This window comes from Macrosteles quadrilineatus, unplaced genomic scaffold (genome assembly GCF_028750875.1).
Source record: "Macrosteles quadrilineatus isolate MER2022 unplaced genomic scaffold, UCM_ALF_1.0 Scaffold_1__1_contigs__length_201487025, whole genome shotgun sequence".
Taxonomy (NCBI): domain Eukaryota; kingdom Metazoa; phylum Arthropoda; class Insecta; order Hemiptera; family Cicadellidae; genus Macrosteles; species Macrosteles quadrilineatus.
Genome location: NW_026542594.1, coordinates 181651773 through 181668773, shown reverse-complemented (window position 1 = coordinate 181668773; position 17001 = coordinate 181651773). Strand labels below are relative to the sequence as shown.

The 17001-nt window shown below is 36.8% G+C and overlaps 2 protein-coding genes across 2 annotated transcripts in view; one reads left to right on the top strand and one right to left on the bottom strand.

Moving 5' to 3' along the window:
• The window catches only part of LOC128991126 (AP-1 complex subunit gamma-1), a 51488-nt gene extending 47332 nt beyond the window's left edge, over positions 1-4156 (top strand). Inside the window, exons 17-19 of the mRNA XM_054413894.1 lie at positions 151-308; positions 940-1032; positions 2643-4156. Coding sequence (XP_054269869.1) covers positions 151-308; positions 940-1032; positions 2643-2744 — 353 coding nt within the window. The 3' untranslated portion in view covers positions 2745-4156. The remainder of the gene's footprint in view (positions 1-150; positions 309-939; positions 1033-2642) is intronic.
• Positions 4157-6189: 2033 nt separating this feature from the next.
• Positions 6190-14929, bottom strand: LOC128983306 (COP9 signalosome complex subunit 5). Its single transcript, XM_054402551.1, has 8 exons — positions 14725-14929; positions 13118-13288; positions 12081-12165; positions 10475-10624; positions 9592-9786; positions 8713-8814; positions 7610-7765; positions 6190-6470 (listed from the first exon to the last, which is right to left on the bottom strand). Exons 2-8 carry the CDS (start codon positions 13270-13272, stop codon positions 6276-6278), a joined length of 1038 nt encoding a protein of 345 aa, XP_054258526.1. The 5' UTR covers positions 13273-13288; positions 14725-14929; the 3' UTR covers positions 6190-6275.
• Positions 14930-17001: the final 2072 nt, after the last annotated feature.

Genomic DNA, 17001 nt, shown 5'->3' with positions numbered 1-17001 from the left:
GTTTTCACATGAAATTCATGGAGACCCAGAAAGCTTGTTTAAGTTTAACAGGAACATGGTTAACCAAAAACCATCAGTATAATTTTTGATGTGCTGAAATTGTTAGATCTGTTATTAAAGGCAAACTATTAATCAATGTGATTTTTCCAGTGCCAGAGATTGTAGCGTTTGATAAGAACGGGCTGCGGCTGGTGTTCGGAGTGGAAAGGTTGACGGACGCTCCAACAACCACTGTAGTCCATGTGACTGCCACCAACCAGACGCAGACACCCTTCACAGAGTTCCTCTTTCAAGCAGCTGTGCCTAAGGTAAGAAACTTACTCAGGATGTGGAATCTGTAGCAGTTAAATTTATTGGAAATATGTCTTTGTCTGATCTATGCCAAGGCCAAACTAAAAAAACAGGCTGTAATGCTCGTCTAGCATGATGTCACGATAGAAGACGGCAATGACGTAATGTTTGCCGTTTGTGATCAGCTGCTTGTTTTAATCTTTTCATCGAAAACAAAAATATAACCGTAGTTACGTCATTGCCGTCTTCTATCGTGACGTCATGCTTGACGAGCATTACGGCCTGTTTTTTTAGTGTGGCCTTGTCTATGCCCATCCCTCTTATGGGATTTGGTCCGTGTTAATACTAGTATTATTTAGTGTCACATGAATTCTCTTTTTCTTATTGGTCAAAGTGCCCTTGCTAGCTGCATTTTATATGAAAGAATTACAATATTTTTATGAAAAGCATCCAAATTGCTTCATTTTTAGAACTCCTTTTGGAATGAACCTTGTACAGAAAATAGTACCTGGCCAAGAATACGTAGCCACTGGGCTAGTTAGCTGTGTGTTGTCTCATAATCTTGATTAGATCAGGCCCCTTTAGGATTCAAGTAAAATTTATCAGTTTTTGTCATGTGTTGCTTTTAACATGAAATATTGTTCCCAGACATTCCAACTACAGATGATGCCTCCGTCGGGGACAGTGATCAGCCCGGGCGGCCAGGTCACTCAGACAGTGCGAGTAGTCAATCCCAACAAGGTAAGTCCTTAGCAGGATGAAGATTGCTTACATAAATACTCAGATTATACCCCTTCTTACCTAGATGGACTTCGTATCAGTCTAGCTTTTGGACATTCAGCAATTAAGTGAATGCGGTTGAACTTGGTTGAAGTGATTCTGAGATAATGATTCAGCCTCCCTGACGAACTCCCAACAGCAGCCATGTTGCAACCAACCTCCCTGTTAAAGTTTATCTTTATGCTTGCTAAATAGACTGGAGGCTAGTGCACGACGTTTATTCTTGCTCAACCCACTGGCATACTTGGGCGATATATTTCTTTCCCGCCGCTAATGCGTTTTGGTATTCCCAGAAATGTTCGGTTTTGGGACATTGCTACTAGCATTGACTATACACAGACTTCTGTGTATAGTCAACTAGCTGTACCCGCGGGCTTTGCCCCGTTTAAATTCATATGTGAGCTCGTTCGCATGGCTCAATCACGTCCTGTCTGAAGTTCGTTCGCTACGCTCACTCACCTTTAGGTTGGAGCTTGTTCGCTGCGCTCACACGTCCTGGTTGAAGTTTGTTCGCTACGCTAACGCGCCTCCAGGTTGAAGTTCGTTCGCTACGCTCACTCACCTTTTGGTTTCAAATTAGCTGTTGTCAAATATTTAAAAAAATAATAGTGCTGCACTCTGTTGGTAATCCTTGTAACTTTAATGCTATTGAACATCATAGAACAGAACCAACTTGTTTAATTGAAACAGCTGTTAAGATTCATTAATTCCATTTAAATATGAGTACTCATTAGGTTAACATGGGAAACTCCAGAGCCACTGGGGCAGAGCCCGAGAGTCCGATCAGAATAAAAACCACTTAGTTTTCCTATTTAATGCCTAAAGAATCAGTGTACCAAATTTCAGCCTCCTAGGTAAGTGGGAAGTGGGAGAATTAGTGATGAGTGAGTGAGTGAGTCAGTCAGTCAGTCAGTGAGGGCTTTGCCTTTTATATATATAGATGCTACTAGTTTGACACAAAACTGAGTGACTGCAGCACTAACGGGTCAATAAATTTTTCTATCTGCAATAGTAGTTATTGTGTTTATTTTTTTTTTTGTTGCATAACCTATTTTTGAAAACAAAAATATAAGTAAAAAAGTGAGATCTGGGGGACCTCAAAACGAAAATCAGTCCCAGGTCCAGATCTTACCATAAGACCTATGGTAATAGCTTATTCCCTATATGGAAAATTTGCAAAAAAATTAATTCATATGAAAATGTTGTCTGATAGTGTAATTTTGGTATGCCAATGGGTCAAAGGCTATGAGAAATTATGTCCTTGCAATAATGTTGAAAACATGAAATATGTACCATTAGGGCAAAATTGCTGTGTGTAATTTGTAACAATAATTTTTTACCCTAGTCAAAATTATATCCAAGCTAACACTTACATTATTCTTATTTTGAGGCAGTTGTGTTCCAATCAATCCCTGGTCAAAGTTTATGTCTGTACTTGCCTCCTTCTTACTTGGACTGGGGCTAGCGCAAGGCTTTCTTCTTACTTAAAGGCTTTGCGGGGTTCTGTACTTGCAACCATGTTAAAAATATGAACCATCGGGCTAAAGATTGTAACATCAATTTTGTTTCAGAGCATGCTGAAGATGAGGATCCGCATCAACTATTCATGTAATGGAGCCACAGTTCAGGACCAAGCGGACGTGACCAACTTTCCCCCGGAAACTTGGCAATGACCTTCCGCGTAACTCGCGTTCCTCTCAACCACTTCATCAACGTGTACATAATAGTATTTATATCAATTACAAACTCGTTAAAGCCAATATATTTTTCCCATCTCATAATAGCATTCATGAACTTACCACTAGGAAATTAATGTAAATTTGTATATTCGTATGGGTCAATTATATTTTATTTACGGCTTATTTGTCGGATATCAAATATGATTTTAAACAATTGGGTTTTTAAATTTGGGTTCTCATTTTATTTGATTTTAAGTTTTGTCAAGCTTAAAATTAATTAGAATGGTGGAGAATCAATTGAGTTCAATACAATATTAAAAATATTGTACAGATGTACTTGAACTTGATTATTAAATTTGTTGTATTTGACAAATTGTTAAAAGAAATTGTAACAAAGGGAAAAATAATAAGCAAGTTATTAAAGCCTGAATAAATGGCACATTCCATTCCTTTAAACTGCAGAAATAAAATGTGTTAGGGTATTTTCTTCAAAATAGTTTTCGGGTACATTGCAGGTTTTTTTTCAGATTTTAAATTCCTATGACTTAAGAACTTAAGGAAGATACAATAAATTTAATTATTTTTAAAATCGTGTGTTGCAATTGAAGCATTATACTTCTAACAATGAGCTGGAAGTAGGATTGGCTCATATAATTGATGAGAAATTTTATTTGAGTGGGCTTGAATAAATATCATTATGTATAAAGACATGTAAATAAAATCAAGAGATATGAGATATAACTAGTATAATCTTGTATATATGTGACCAGTATTTTAACGAATTAATTTGAAATTGTAGAACTGAGTTTTGTATATTTAAAAAGTGTCATAGTCGATATTTAATAGGAACATATTACCGGCTTAGTTACTATTTCGGATGTCAAAAAGACTGCAATAGGAAGTAGATTAATCTTTTATTGCAATTATTGTTAAAATACAGATCGATAGTTTTTAGGTAATAATGTTATCTACTTAATTTGTTATAGAAACATTTCCACTTGTTACTTTGGCCTATATTTGTACTTAATTTTTACTTTGTCTTGTTTTATTTTCGTAATGTTACTTTATCTTGTATATATTGAAGACTTCCCTCCATTGTAAAATATGATAGTATAAATATTGAAAATGTTTATAGGATGTATATAGTGGTGTTTATTGCACTCGAGTTGAGATCTTCACTATTAAGTTTGGTACTCAATTTAATTGTTGTTTTAACGCAACGTATGAATATTATTCTGCTTGGCTTGATTTTATTGTTTTTATCCATTATTTTGAGTTCATCGATGTTGGCATGTCAGTATTTTTATTAGATTTTGAATTATACTTATTTTTATCAACAGACATTTATTTTGTCTCAAAATTTCTAGTGATAAAGTTTAATATCTGTGATACTATTGGATCACTTTTATTTTCAATGGTGTATATAGCGTTAATTTTTATCATGGCTAATTTATTTAGAAAGTTACTAACTCTGTATCATTACGTAATTTTGCTGTTGAGAATGTAAATGTTTATATCTGAACTGTAATAAATCCATAAATGCAGACTATGTTGTGTGTTATGTTACATTATTTGATTCTCCTCTTATTTAATTTATTTAAGATCCTTAACATCCTTCAAATCCTCAACAGGAAAACAATTGTAACAAATTTTGTAGCTACCAAGCAAATTTATAACTGATATCCTCCTACAGTTACCTGACAAAGTGCGTTTCCTTGCACTGATTAAAGCAGGCAAAGTAGCTAATTGCTGCATTTACTTACTTTTTTCACCCCAGCTGTCATGGGTTGTTAGAGGTATTAATTCTATTAATATACAGTTTGAGCTAATGCTAGAAATTAAAGTGTCATCACCTCATTCACTTTTGTCTTTACACGTTGACTGTAGCTGCTAGCGCCGAGTAGGCACCAGACCAACGGAAATATATATAGTCAGTGTGAGCTTAGCCTTAGACGGAGGGTGTTAAAATTGTTGCCAGCCTGTAGCTTAGAATGTGAGCTTTACTTTGGTGTAGGTTGGTACTAAAATTTCCTTTAAATCCCGTCTGGCAATGCTTTTGTCCCGGTTTTGGGGATTTTCTCTCTTCGGCCCACATTACAAACACACTGGCTACTAATGCATGCAGTGCTGCTATCTTTGGGTGTTTCAGTGAACTACGTCTACTCCAGTGGCGTAGCCAGGATTCTGCTTTGGGGGGGACCCGATCCGGGGGGTCTGGGGGGCATGGAATACCCCCCAGGACCGAAGGGGGGTCCCCCCCGGGAAAAATTTTGGTATTTTATTGTGATAAATTGCAGTTTACAACACCTCTGGAGGCTCTAAAGTAGAGAATAATATTGGTGTATTACTACTAAAAATTAGTTTTTTACTGTTCTGAAATCTAAACAAGTTGCCTAAACTACTATTAATCTGCGTGACGTAATTTTAATAAAATAAATCAAGCTAATAAAACTGCACTCAACTTATAGAATAAAGCATACTAATGGTCGTCCAGTGATCGAAAACTCGACCAAAAATATGTAATGTACACGCAATGACTATTGGATACTGAAGTAGACACTATATGTACCGTGAAACGTATATGACGCAGTCACAGAAACGTCATCGTCGACTTGCGCGATCGCGGCAAAATCATAAACATCTCCCACGGTCACGGAAACGTCATCGTCATCATGCGCGATCGCGTCAAAATCACGAACATCTCCCGCGGCCGTACACGTTATCATCGTTTCCCTCGATTACGGAAACGTCATCGTCGTCACGCCCGATCGCGGCAATAGCGGTTTCCGATCGCGCGATCTTCGGAGACGTGTTTTAATTGCATTTTAAGTGTTTTTATTGATAACATTCCAGTAATCCGGCATTTTATATAATAACAACACGTATTGTGTAGTGTGTACGCACTCATTTGAGTGTTTCTAGAACGCGCATTGCAACGCTCCCGTGTGCCGTGTGTACAGGGTAACTAAAAAAAAAAAATTTCGGGGGGGGGCCCGGCCCCCTTGGGCCCCCTCCCTGGATACGCCACTGGTCTACTCTCGGGGTAACACAGCACAATCACCACTGCTCTTTTGTGATTCGTCAGACTGAAATATTTTTGAATGACAATTGAGTTCGCTGATTCAGTTGCTATGCTGGGCCTTCGCCCACCACTGGGGAGCGCTTGTACGTTATTTTCAGCAGTCAACGTGTTGAGAAAAGGTGTAAATCTATATTAATATTAATTAATAAAAATATGATATTTAACAGAATATGTACCCTCCATACATGTCTACCAAAATGAGACAAGTTTCATAAGAATTCTACTAAACTTTCACATTTTGAAAATCAATACACTAGGTGTTCTTGAAACGAATCTACATCGCAGCAACAAACGTTTTACTGAAGCGCCAAACTAAATCTCGTAATCAGTTCACAAGGGTAAAAAGTCAAGCAATCATAAGTTAATTTCGAGGTTTACTGATAAGCGAGATAATTACATTATTGTTAAATACATAAGAAGAACACAGCACATCGTAAGATTATTTACACATCAATCTTGTTGGCTTTGATTTGGTTAAAGAGCCGATCTTTGATCATCTGAGCCATGAGGCCGTGAATGATCTCGATGGTTGTCTTGCAGCTGTCCTTGGTAGCCTTAAGTAGTTTGTCCTCCGTCCGTTTGTCCACCTCGGTACCACCACCCAGCCCTCCGATCAGACCTCCCCGGCCCAGCGCCGCCTAGACAACAAGCATTAGTGTAGGCCTAATTATTAACAGGGCAGTTCATGAAACTTGGTCTAGTTATGTAGAATGGCATGTAAATGAAAGAAAATCTCTGAAATTAAGCCATAAATATCAATTTTTGTTTAAGAGTGCTAAGTAGGCCTAATTAAGAACAGTCATACATTTCGAGAGTAGCTATGACTGCTTTTTTTCTATCACCATAGATCTTTCCTACCGCCATAATTAACTTATAATGACATGCAGATTACTTATTAGTTTTATGTAACATGTAATTTAGGTTGTTTGCCTTTTTTAGGTTATATTGCTTATTGGATGTTGGTGTTTTAGAAACGCAACAGTAAAATCAGCTGGTTTAGCAAGCAGGAATGATTACAGTAGTCGCAGCTAGTCTGGCCGCCCTAGGGCGGCCAGCGGGGGGTGTAGAGGGGTGTGTTTATTGCTCATTTCCAAACAAATCTGGCCCACACGGCTCTCTGGGGTTGTTCAGCGAGGCTGTGGCGGTGAACGAGCCGTTCACCTCAGCACAACTAGTACACAAGGGTCCGCGCGCACAGACTAACTGCGACTACTGTACATAGGTACTCTACACTATTAAGAGGGTTCTAACCGGTTAATTCAAGATGGCGGCTAAATATGCTAATTCTCCTGAACATGCCTCTACGGTACAAGCTCTCAACATTCTAAAACCAATTTGTTATCAGATTGTGTGCTTGTTGTGCTCTTAACATATCAGAGCTTGCAGTGGGTGGAGCAAAAATAATTTTTAACTATTTAGAAGTTAAAATTGCAGGTGAAAAGACTAATTTACGGTTTTCAAAATGATTTTGTAAATACTTAAAGAAACAATTACGAAGTTTCAGTTCAGCCAATGCATAGTTTGGATCTTTGTGAATATTTTACAGTCTATTTCAACTCGATAAACACTTTAATAATGCAAGGAGATTATTTTTTGTAGGACCATGTTTACGTGGTAAACAGCCGACGGGTGAGACCCTCTTGGCCTAACTTAGTGTGAGAATTAGTTGTAGAACTGTGAATTGGCATAGCAAATGTCTCTTATAAAAGATTAAATTTGTTATAACGCCTAGTAGTGAGGAAGTGTCAGTGTGATTACATTTACGTCTACAACATACCTCGGACTGCTCCAGTTTATCACTGAGGTCAAATATCTGGCCTGTCGTGTAGTCAGCGTTGGTCAGCAGAGAGGAGCTGCTCAGTGTGTTCACCCAGTACTTGTTCCACAGAGAATCCAACAACCTTCGATCCAAGGAGGATTTGAAGTATGAAACCTACATGGACATTAACAACACTAAGAGCCTGTGTAGCAATGAATGTGTAGAATTTAGATACAGCAATGGGTTGAATTTAAAAACTATTGTTTGGTAGAAATGTAATTTTGTGAATACATTGTTGGCTATATCTATTTAGATAACAAAATCTGTCCCTTCCTTAAAAAAATGCATTGCCAAGTTTTGAAACAACACATTAACATCAATGTTGGGAAAGTTAGACAAAATTTCTAACTAGTAAAGAAGTTATTAGTTAGTTAGTTTATTTAATACTACAACAGAAACAAATTACTTAAAACTTGTCACTGTCATATAATGAACATGAACTGAAGACAATGTTTTGGCATCTAAGATTACATATCAATCACCAAACAAATATTCCCCCTTCCTACCCCTCGATGCTTGCCGTCACTGCCCTTTCACGGGCCCACTGCATACCAAAGCAACTGAACTTTGACTTCCTCTTTCCCCACACCCTGCATTGTTTATCAACAAGGGCGCTGACCTCTCACGGCCGCCCACAACCCTCACTGATCACGTAAAATAAATTACCCGTAGGCCTATATCATTGTATAATAGATACTTCCGCCTGACCAAAAATCTAACGATTTAAAACTAACGATTATATTTTCATTATTTTCTATTCTTTACTTATAAATCTAACTGAGTAAAAGTTATTTCCAGCACTTTTAAAAACTAACGAATAAAATAGAAGTTAGCCGAAAAAACTAACGAATATCGCTATTTGTTAGAATTTCTATTTGTTATTCCCAAGTATGCACATTATATTTGCAAAACTGATCAGCTACAGAACTATTCTTAGCAATAAATGAGGACAGAGCTACATCTGTACATAAGATAAAAGGGCAAAAACAAGTGTCAGCCCAATTACGAAAGCGAAAACCATATACACTCATATTTGCTATTTTACATGTACATGAGATTACCTCTAGACTGTAGTACTGTTTACAGTGAACTCCAAAGTCCTCTATCTTATTGAGAGGAATCGTCTGGTACTCGGAAGGCTCCTCATTGGCTGGCTTGTATCCCTTGAATGAAGAAATTTAGTGTAGGCTAATATACGAGTTAAGAATAGAGTATAGTAGTTTATTTTGTATTAAGAGTCGGCAGGAGTCGTTAATTTTGCATTGCCGTTGACCGTCAGATGCCAGGCGAAACAGTGGTTGTCCGAGCACTGATCAACAAAAAAATGCTTTCAGGTTGAAACATAATAATCGTACGCTGTAAGCTTAATTTCTGAGCAGAAAATGATATGTGGTTCTTAAATATATTTTCCGTGCGAGTTGCTTTTCGGACTTTTAAAACCTGTTTTAGAGGATGAAAAAATCACAGTTTAAGTCAATATATTTATGTTTCAGAAAATAATAATTAAATTGAAAAGTAGATAGCAAATCACATCCACAGTTTCAATAGCTTAAAAAATTAGATATTTTGCAACTTTTTATCTTAAAAAACAATGCCATAATTTGCTTCAACCATTAACATTGCCGTTTATGAACAGAAAATCCAAGATGGCCGGCGGTCCTGTCGACTCTTAATTTTGGTCAAGATCTGGTAAAAATTATTCCTTGAAAAAAGATTTACAATTTGAATAAAATGAAAAGAAGGCCTGTTATCTTTTAGTGACTTAGGAATACTTCAGAATTATAGGCTAATCATGTTACCTAACCAGAATAAAATTGCTCAAATTTTATAAATATATTTATACTATTTTAAATTCAATTTTAACAATGAAACATTTAAATTTCCTCAAAGAAAAATCCAAATACTTAGCAGTAGGCAGATTAAATGTGTAGTATACTAACCTTCGGATAAGTGCGGAAAGCTCCGAGACACACTTTGCCAGCAGAGATGGTTCTGACAGGGTCAATGACGATGGCCACGAAGGGTTCCTGGAAGTTCTGGTTGAGCATTTGGGTGGAGACGTCTATCCCTGACAACCAACAGCCATATCCGGGGTGACTGTGGTACCAGCCGATAGCATTTTCTTGTCTCCCAACCTGCAGTGTAAACATTAAGGACTAGTAATTATTGTGTGTTTTTTGCAGGAACATGCTGATCTCGTCTCTTGAGAGAATTGTTTTAAGTATAAATACAGTATTATGTTAAAAGCTATTAATGATTGGCGGATTCACTCCAGGATCTTGGTCTGAGCCGTGCGGTTAGTAATAGTTGCATCTCGCAATAGTAGTTTACTGATAAAGAGTTGTTGATAAGCCTTAAATTCTACCTTTAACAAAAGTGACCCGCAAGAAGTAGGCCCTACTGCAATAGCTGTAAGATCAGAACATATGAACTAAAAATCAAGAAGACTTTAGTATACATTATCCGACCTCGGCATTACCGACTTCAATATCCAGATAGCACAGAGCGAGTTTGATTAACCAAACTGCCGATTGTGGGTTTTGCCGTGATCGCGGGAGACGATAACTTATGTTGCAGAGACCATGTTCATGGGTGTTGCTGTGATCGCAGGAGGCAATTACCAGTAGCCTATCGCCAATCCTGCAAGATATGCTTCTCCCGTTATCCGACCTTTCGACCGTACCCCAGTCCCGTAATGGTCAGATATGAGCTCTACCCACTAAACTCTTAGTCCATAATTGGACCATCTCTAAAACCCTTGATACGTAATGAATATATTTCATATTAAAGGCAAAGTTTTTAAACAATATGATGTTGGCTTACCTGTTTAGCTGCCTCTATGTACGCTGTCATGTACTCGTACGCCTGAGCCTGAGCGTTCACTCTTGTTTCAGTTCCTTCGACAGGGAGTGCAAAGCTGTCCATGACTAACATTGTGTTAGCGTCAACTTTGCCTAGAAGTAGTCCCATCACCTGGTAACCGAGTAAAGTCAATCATTGTAAATTGGTTTTAATTTAGGTGCAAACTTATATTCGTTCATTTGATTTATTAAAATACTGTAGTGTCAATACTTCCCTTAATCTATAATAATTTTAAAAATAATTACAGGAACTTATTTAACCCTTAGAGTGCCAGGCGAGAAATAAAAGTAACGCTCAAAAAATGCCGATGATTTTTCCCGAAGGTCGCGCTAAAAATGCCGAGCGCGATCTGGCGATTTTTAGGTTAAAATTTCGTAAAAATCGAATTTTCGATATTTCGACCAACGAAAATCGATGTATCGCATCTAGCAACTTTCGACTCAATGTTAATATATGGGTTAAAAGAATCCGAGTATTTATTCGGTTGTTATGACAGCTGTTCGATCATTACGAAACGTCCGGTCAGCCGGACGTTGGCACTTTTGGCTCGTTCTAAAAACGTCCGGTCGGCCGGACGTTGGCACTTTTGGCTCGTTTTAAAAACGTCCGGTTCCCCGGACGTTGGCACTCAAAGGGTTAATTTAATTTAGCGAATTGTTTAGTAAAATTGAACACTCAAACCTTATCTTTTATTGCCTTGTGTCAGAGTAACTTGCGTCGGTAAAATCTAGACCAGCTACACTGAAAATTTACAAAGATGTTTTAAATTATACTGTTGAGTGTCAATATGTGTTTGTTGACAAAGATGCCTGTCAGAAACTTATTAGCCTAAATCTCAATTTGATGTTGAATTAGACAATTGGTCATGTCATTATCAGGCCTAGGCCTATATGAAATAAATTAGGTAATTGGACAAATCAAATGTAGGCTAAGTATAAATTACATAACTATTGTTAGGCATTAAAGACAAAGAGCATTCTGACAGTTCAAAAGGCTGCTATAAGGGCCATAACGTCCAGCGAAAGACACGAACACTGTAGACCACTTTTCCGTGCCTTAGGAGTAATGACTGTTTACAACCAATTAATTCATCTATAACTGTCTGGTGCAGATCAAGGAAAATATAGACAACCTCAGCTGCAGAAACCAACAACATAGCTATAATGTGAGAAAAGGAGAAAATCTAAACCTTCCTTTCTGCAGGCTGAACAAGCAAAAAGACTGCTATCCTGTCCTTGGCATCAGACTCTACAACTACCTGCACCAGGACATAAAGTCACTCCCTCTTAACAATTTTAAAAAGATAGTAGAGGAGCTACTCAAGGCGCGGCCCCTGTACTCCATGAAGGAATACTTCAAAGAGGAAAACAGTGAATGGACCTCATAACTACAGCCATGTTAACCGCATAAATATATAAAGTATTAAAATTAAATTTTTTCTTTTGGCGAAATCTACCCAGTCATTACTGTTCAATGATGGATGCATAGTATAAGGTATATTAGGATAGCCTACCTTGACTAATGTTTTTTGTATGAACTGGTTGACCTACTGTAATAATATACAAACCTCCAAAGTTCCTCCAGATCTTGCGTGCATCACCATCTTGAGGAGAGCCAAGGCGGATATCTTGATGTCTTTGAAGAAATGGGGACTGTGAAAATAATAAGTTTCATCTTGAAAGGGCCAGTTTTAAAACAATCTAGCATTAAAAAAATCAATCAGCCTAAATAATTTACCATTATCAAAGCTGTAGGCAATACTGTAGCTAGTGTAGCTAGTATGAAATCTGGTGAGAAAACAGTCTTTACTAAATTAAGACTGGGACCGTGGTGTCGTCCTATAATCCAGCTAAGTACTTGGTGGTCACAAATTGTGGATATTTAAATAACTTAGGCATGACTGTGGATGCGATACTACCTGGTGTGGATTAACGTCCGCACAAGTGAGTACTATAACTATCCGCAGTAACTAACTGTTCTAATAATTAGACCAATTCGTAAAATAAAAGGAAAAAATGTTGTTCGGATTCCACTATAAACTGTAGGTCTCTTTGTTGCCGTTAGCTGTATGGGCTATTAATTAACAGTTTTATCTAAGGAACATGTCGTCCTTAGTCAGTAACAAGACTACAAGATCGCGCCACTCATCCTACACTCGTCTCCATTCATACTTGGCTTAAAATACCTACCTTTGTATGGTCGTCATTTCAGATTAAAGTATGATGTAGGCCTAGCAGTTAAGCATTGCCTTTAAGTAACAAGTTGTAAGTCGTAACTAGACATAGGCCTAAGTTACACATCTGTGGAATTTTATATGGAAGAATCAAAATTAATTTTTTTTAAGGGATAAAAGGTACCAACCTTTCAAACTCTATGCTTAGTAGGTAGGCTTTACTGAGGTAGACTAAGAAAAAAATTCCAAACAATTTATTATCAACAACTAAATTAAGTTTGTAGGCTAACTTCAAAAACATATTCTATTAGCCAATCTAGCAAAGCTATCAATGGCGAGTTAACTATACTCTATGTAATCAGCATTTAAACTTTTGTAGGGCTAGCTTTAGTATAAAATTCAAACAGTCTTACATTAACTTACATACTTACTCTTTTTCCCATGGCTTAGCCGTCAAAATATCCTGTTGCTGCTTTTTGTCATATCGATATATTTCATCGATGGAGCTGATTGTCTCAATGTTGTTTGCCATTTCCCATGTTTTCTGAGCAATAGCAACTTGATTACTGGATGATGGTCCAGCCATGTTTAAGTAGACTAGGCTATATTGGCAAACAAAGAGTGTACATTTTACATTTATTTATTTAACTTAACAAATAAATTATTCCCATCATAATGCTGTAGATAAAACAGCAGTTATCATCATTACAGGACTATTAAAATAAATTAATTACCTAATCAATTAACCTAACCTAAACTTTACCTTCCTAACTTAATCATCTAGGCCTACATCTAACCTAATTTCAAAACACTTTTAAAATACAGTAACTAATACCCTTAAAACCTGGCCTAACTTCCTTAAACATGCTTAAATAAGAAATTATTAAACTTACTTAGTCAGCAAACAATTTGTTCTGAATGAATCGATTTAATTTAAAATGCAAATGAACAGCTCTTCGCTCTCCACGTACAAATTCGTCCAAACAGCCATAATTTAATACCATTCAAACTGCTCAATGGACCTTAAATTCTTCGTCTTTGATTTTGTTTTTCGGACACTTGAGTTAGGACTCTTTCCGACAAAAACTAACTTAATTTAAGTTACCGCAAGTTAAATAGGATAAGTTAATTGTATTTTCGGATTCACCCTGAAATAAGTAAACTGTAGCCTTACCTGTAAGAGTAGACACATAAAAATTGAGTTTATTCAGTAAAGCATTCAACATTTTCCAGTTTGATAACATAGGCCTAGAACTTAATTCAATATCCAAATCTAGCACTTTCACGGTCTACACCTAGGCTTTTAACTATCTAACATCTCAGACCCTCTTTGATTGATAGGTAGGCCTACCTAGCATAAATAATCGATAGCCCAATGGAAATTGCATCTGAGTCCAGCAACGATCGTGCGTGGAATCAAATCAACGACCTGCAGATTTGAAGGTGATTACCCTACTTTAACTTAACTAGCCTACTTTGCCATCCAGACAATTGTGAGCGGCTAAGTTATTTCATCTTGAAAAGTGAAGCCAACGATAACTTAGGCCTAATTGGACACAATATAGCCTAAGTTATGTCACTGGTTGCAATTTTCTCTAAGTAGGCTATACCGTAGAACTGTTCACAAGCCGCTAGTAAGTTAGGATAGTCTAATCTCCTTTCAGAAAAATGTCCCAAAAGAAAAGACCTTAAGTCTTTTAAAATATAGGCTAATAGCCTATTAACTTTGACAAAGAAGTCATCAATCTTAAAAAAAAAAAACAATAATTTCAAGGAACATGATTAGCCTACAAAAACTGGTATGCATATGTTGGCTTTTCAAGCCAAAAGTGTTTTAGTCTGGTAACAACTAGGCCTAGGCCTCTGTTTTAAAATCTTACTTGTACTTAAGGAGTCTTAGTTCTTAGATTTTGGCATACAGCTTGTGAACTTGAAGCTAATTAACTTAAAGCTGCATTCCTTATAATAATCAAGAAAGTTATGTATATAAGACAGATGTATATAAATAGGTCTAGTCAAAATACCTAGCCCTACCTACCTTTAAAAATAGACCGAAGTGGTTACCAATGTTATAACACTATGACACTGACAGAAATATCGTCAAAAGGTATAAAACTTGATCTTTCTTAGTACAGTACCGGCAGCCTATGTGGACTTAGCTACCAAAGAAAAGTAGGACTTTGTAAAAAGTTAATTTTATCTAAATTTTAACCTAAAATAAACAACCTGTTCGCTTTATAACTCAAACTTCTTTTCCGGAATCCGGACATTTGACAATGGCAGTGACAGTCTGACAGACAATACCACCAACTTTCCAAACAAAAACAGTAGTAAAAAACCAAAACCCACTAAACTATACTATAATTAATACGGTGGCTTGGTCAAGTGTGGAAAATACATAAGAAATGTTGGAAATATGAATAAAGTTAAAAATCACATCAGTTAATACTTTAATACATACTTTACTTTAATACTTTCTTATTACAGTAAATGGCAACCATACAAAGTCTGTATTTTAAGCCAAGTATTAGAATGGAGAAGAGTGTAGGATGAGTGGCGCGATCTTGTAGTCTTGTTAGTAACTAAGGCCGACATTCCTCATTCCTTAGACACAGCTGTTAATTAAGAGCCCATAGAGCTAATGGCAAAGGGACCTACAGTTTATAGTGGAATTCGAACCACATTTTTACATTGGTTGGTCTAATTATCAGGATATAGTACTGAGGATAGTCGTAGTACTCACTCGTGCGGACGTTAATCCACACCAGGGAGTATCGCATCCACAGCGCATGCCTATAAATATCCACAATTCGTGTTGGTTATAAGTGCTGTCTTTTGGGCCTATTCGTTATTCATTCGATTTTGAAGGCTTGTGCGACGCAATGTGTCTGGTATGTTGGCGACGTGTTCTTCGATCTGAATCTTGAGCTCAATAGGATTTCTTGGCTTAGTCAGGTACACAATAACGCTCTTTAGATGTCCCCATAAAAAGAAGTCACACACTGAGAGGTCTGGCGACCGTGGGGTCAAACGACGTTAGCGTTCCTTGAAATGATGCGCTCCCCAAACAAACGTCGCTTCATGCAGCCATTGACAGATTGGCAGTGTGTGAGGTGGCTCCGTCTTGTTCAAACCAGGTTTGCTGAATTTCAATATCTGGAAAAGCAAGAAGCCGTTGAACAAAAAATGTCTCCTGCATATATGAATGTAACGTTGAGATGTGACAGTTACAGTGGAACCATCTTCATCCTCAAAAAAGTAAGATCCAATCACACCAAGACAAGGCACTGCAAACTATACAGTAACTTTGGGACTGTGTAACGGACGTTGATAAAGTGCCTGTATTCCACCATGGCCTATTTCGATTACACTAAAATATTTACTTGTCAGATTTATTTAGCGTTTTAAATAACCTTAAGTTGTATGATTACTTCTGTTTTCTGCGTTTAGGGAAGGTAATAGAGAGTGTTTTAATCAAATTGAGTAGGTATGGAATAATTAATTTGGAGGTTTATAAAAATATATACATATAAATATGCAAAGTACAACAGATTATTATTTATATCCTCCAAGAATATTATTGTAATTTTTAAATTAAAATTTTTTTTCCTGTAAACTTTAGACTACAATAATGCCAACATATCTAATAGTGTTCTAAATTATTGTTTTTTTAAGCTCTGCAAAAAGTGTTTGAAGGGAATGTATAATTTTATGTTTTAGGGGTAAAAAAAATTGAAAAAACAAAACTTTTTACCCCATTAAATTCCCTATAAAACCGAGAAGTATTGTGGTGTACTCGTACTGGAAGTCGAGACCCTGATGGGAAAGCTGGGCCCCTTGTTGTAATCAAGTTGGTTTTTTGTAAGTGAGTGCTGAGTTTAATTACTGAGCTACATCACCCAAAGTAACCGGTGAGGAGGCCTCACGGTCTCAGAGGAGCCTGAGGTTTAAACATCGTTAGATGTTTGTGTATATTATATGAATTTGAATGGATATGGTGTTTTTGGCCTCTGGGGGCACCGAAAAGAAAAAAAAAACAAACAGGTCTTGTTCTAGATCCTACCGTAAAACCCAACGGTGATGTGTATAGACTAACAAAGTATGTTTAATCTATGAAAATAGCATAGACAAAATAATCAAATATTATTACTTTACTTGTCTTAGAGAGCTTATTCCATATATGGGAAATTCGCTAAAAACGAATTATTCTTTGTTTGCAAGGATCAAAGTTAGTTCTTGTTGTAAATGGACTTAAATTATGTAGAATGATAAAGAGAAAGGTGTTTTAGGTACAAGTTTTACTCAATACAAAACC

Excerpts from the sequence above, each read along its gene's own strand:
- LOC128983306 (XM_054402551.1), bottom strand. The coding sequence starts at position 13,272 with ATGGCTGGACCATCATCCAGTAATCAAGTTGCTATTGCTCAGAAAACA. Across the intron at positions 9,787-10,474 it reads ACATAGAGGCAGCTAAACAG|GTTGGGAGACAAGAAAATGC; the intron begins GTAAGCCAACAT and ends TTTACACTGCAG. Across the intron at positions 6,471-7,609 it reads ATAAACTGGAGCAGTCCGAG|GCGGCGCTGGGCCGGGGAGG; the intron begins GTATGTTGTAGA and ends CTTGTTGTCTAG.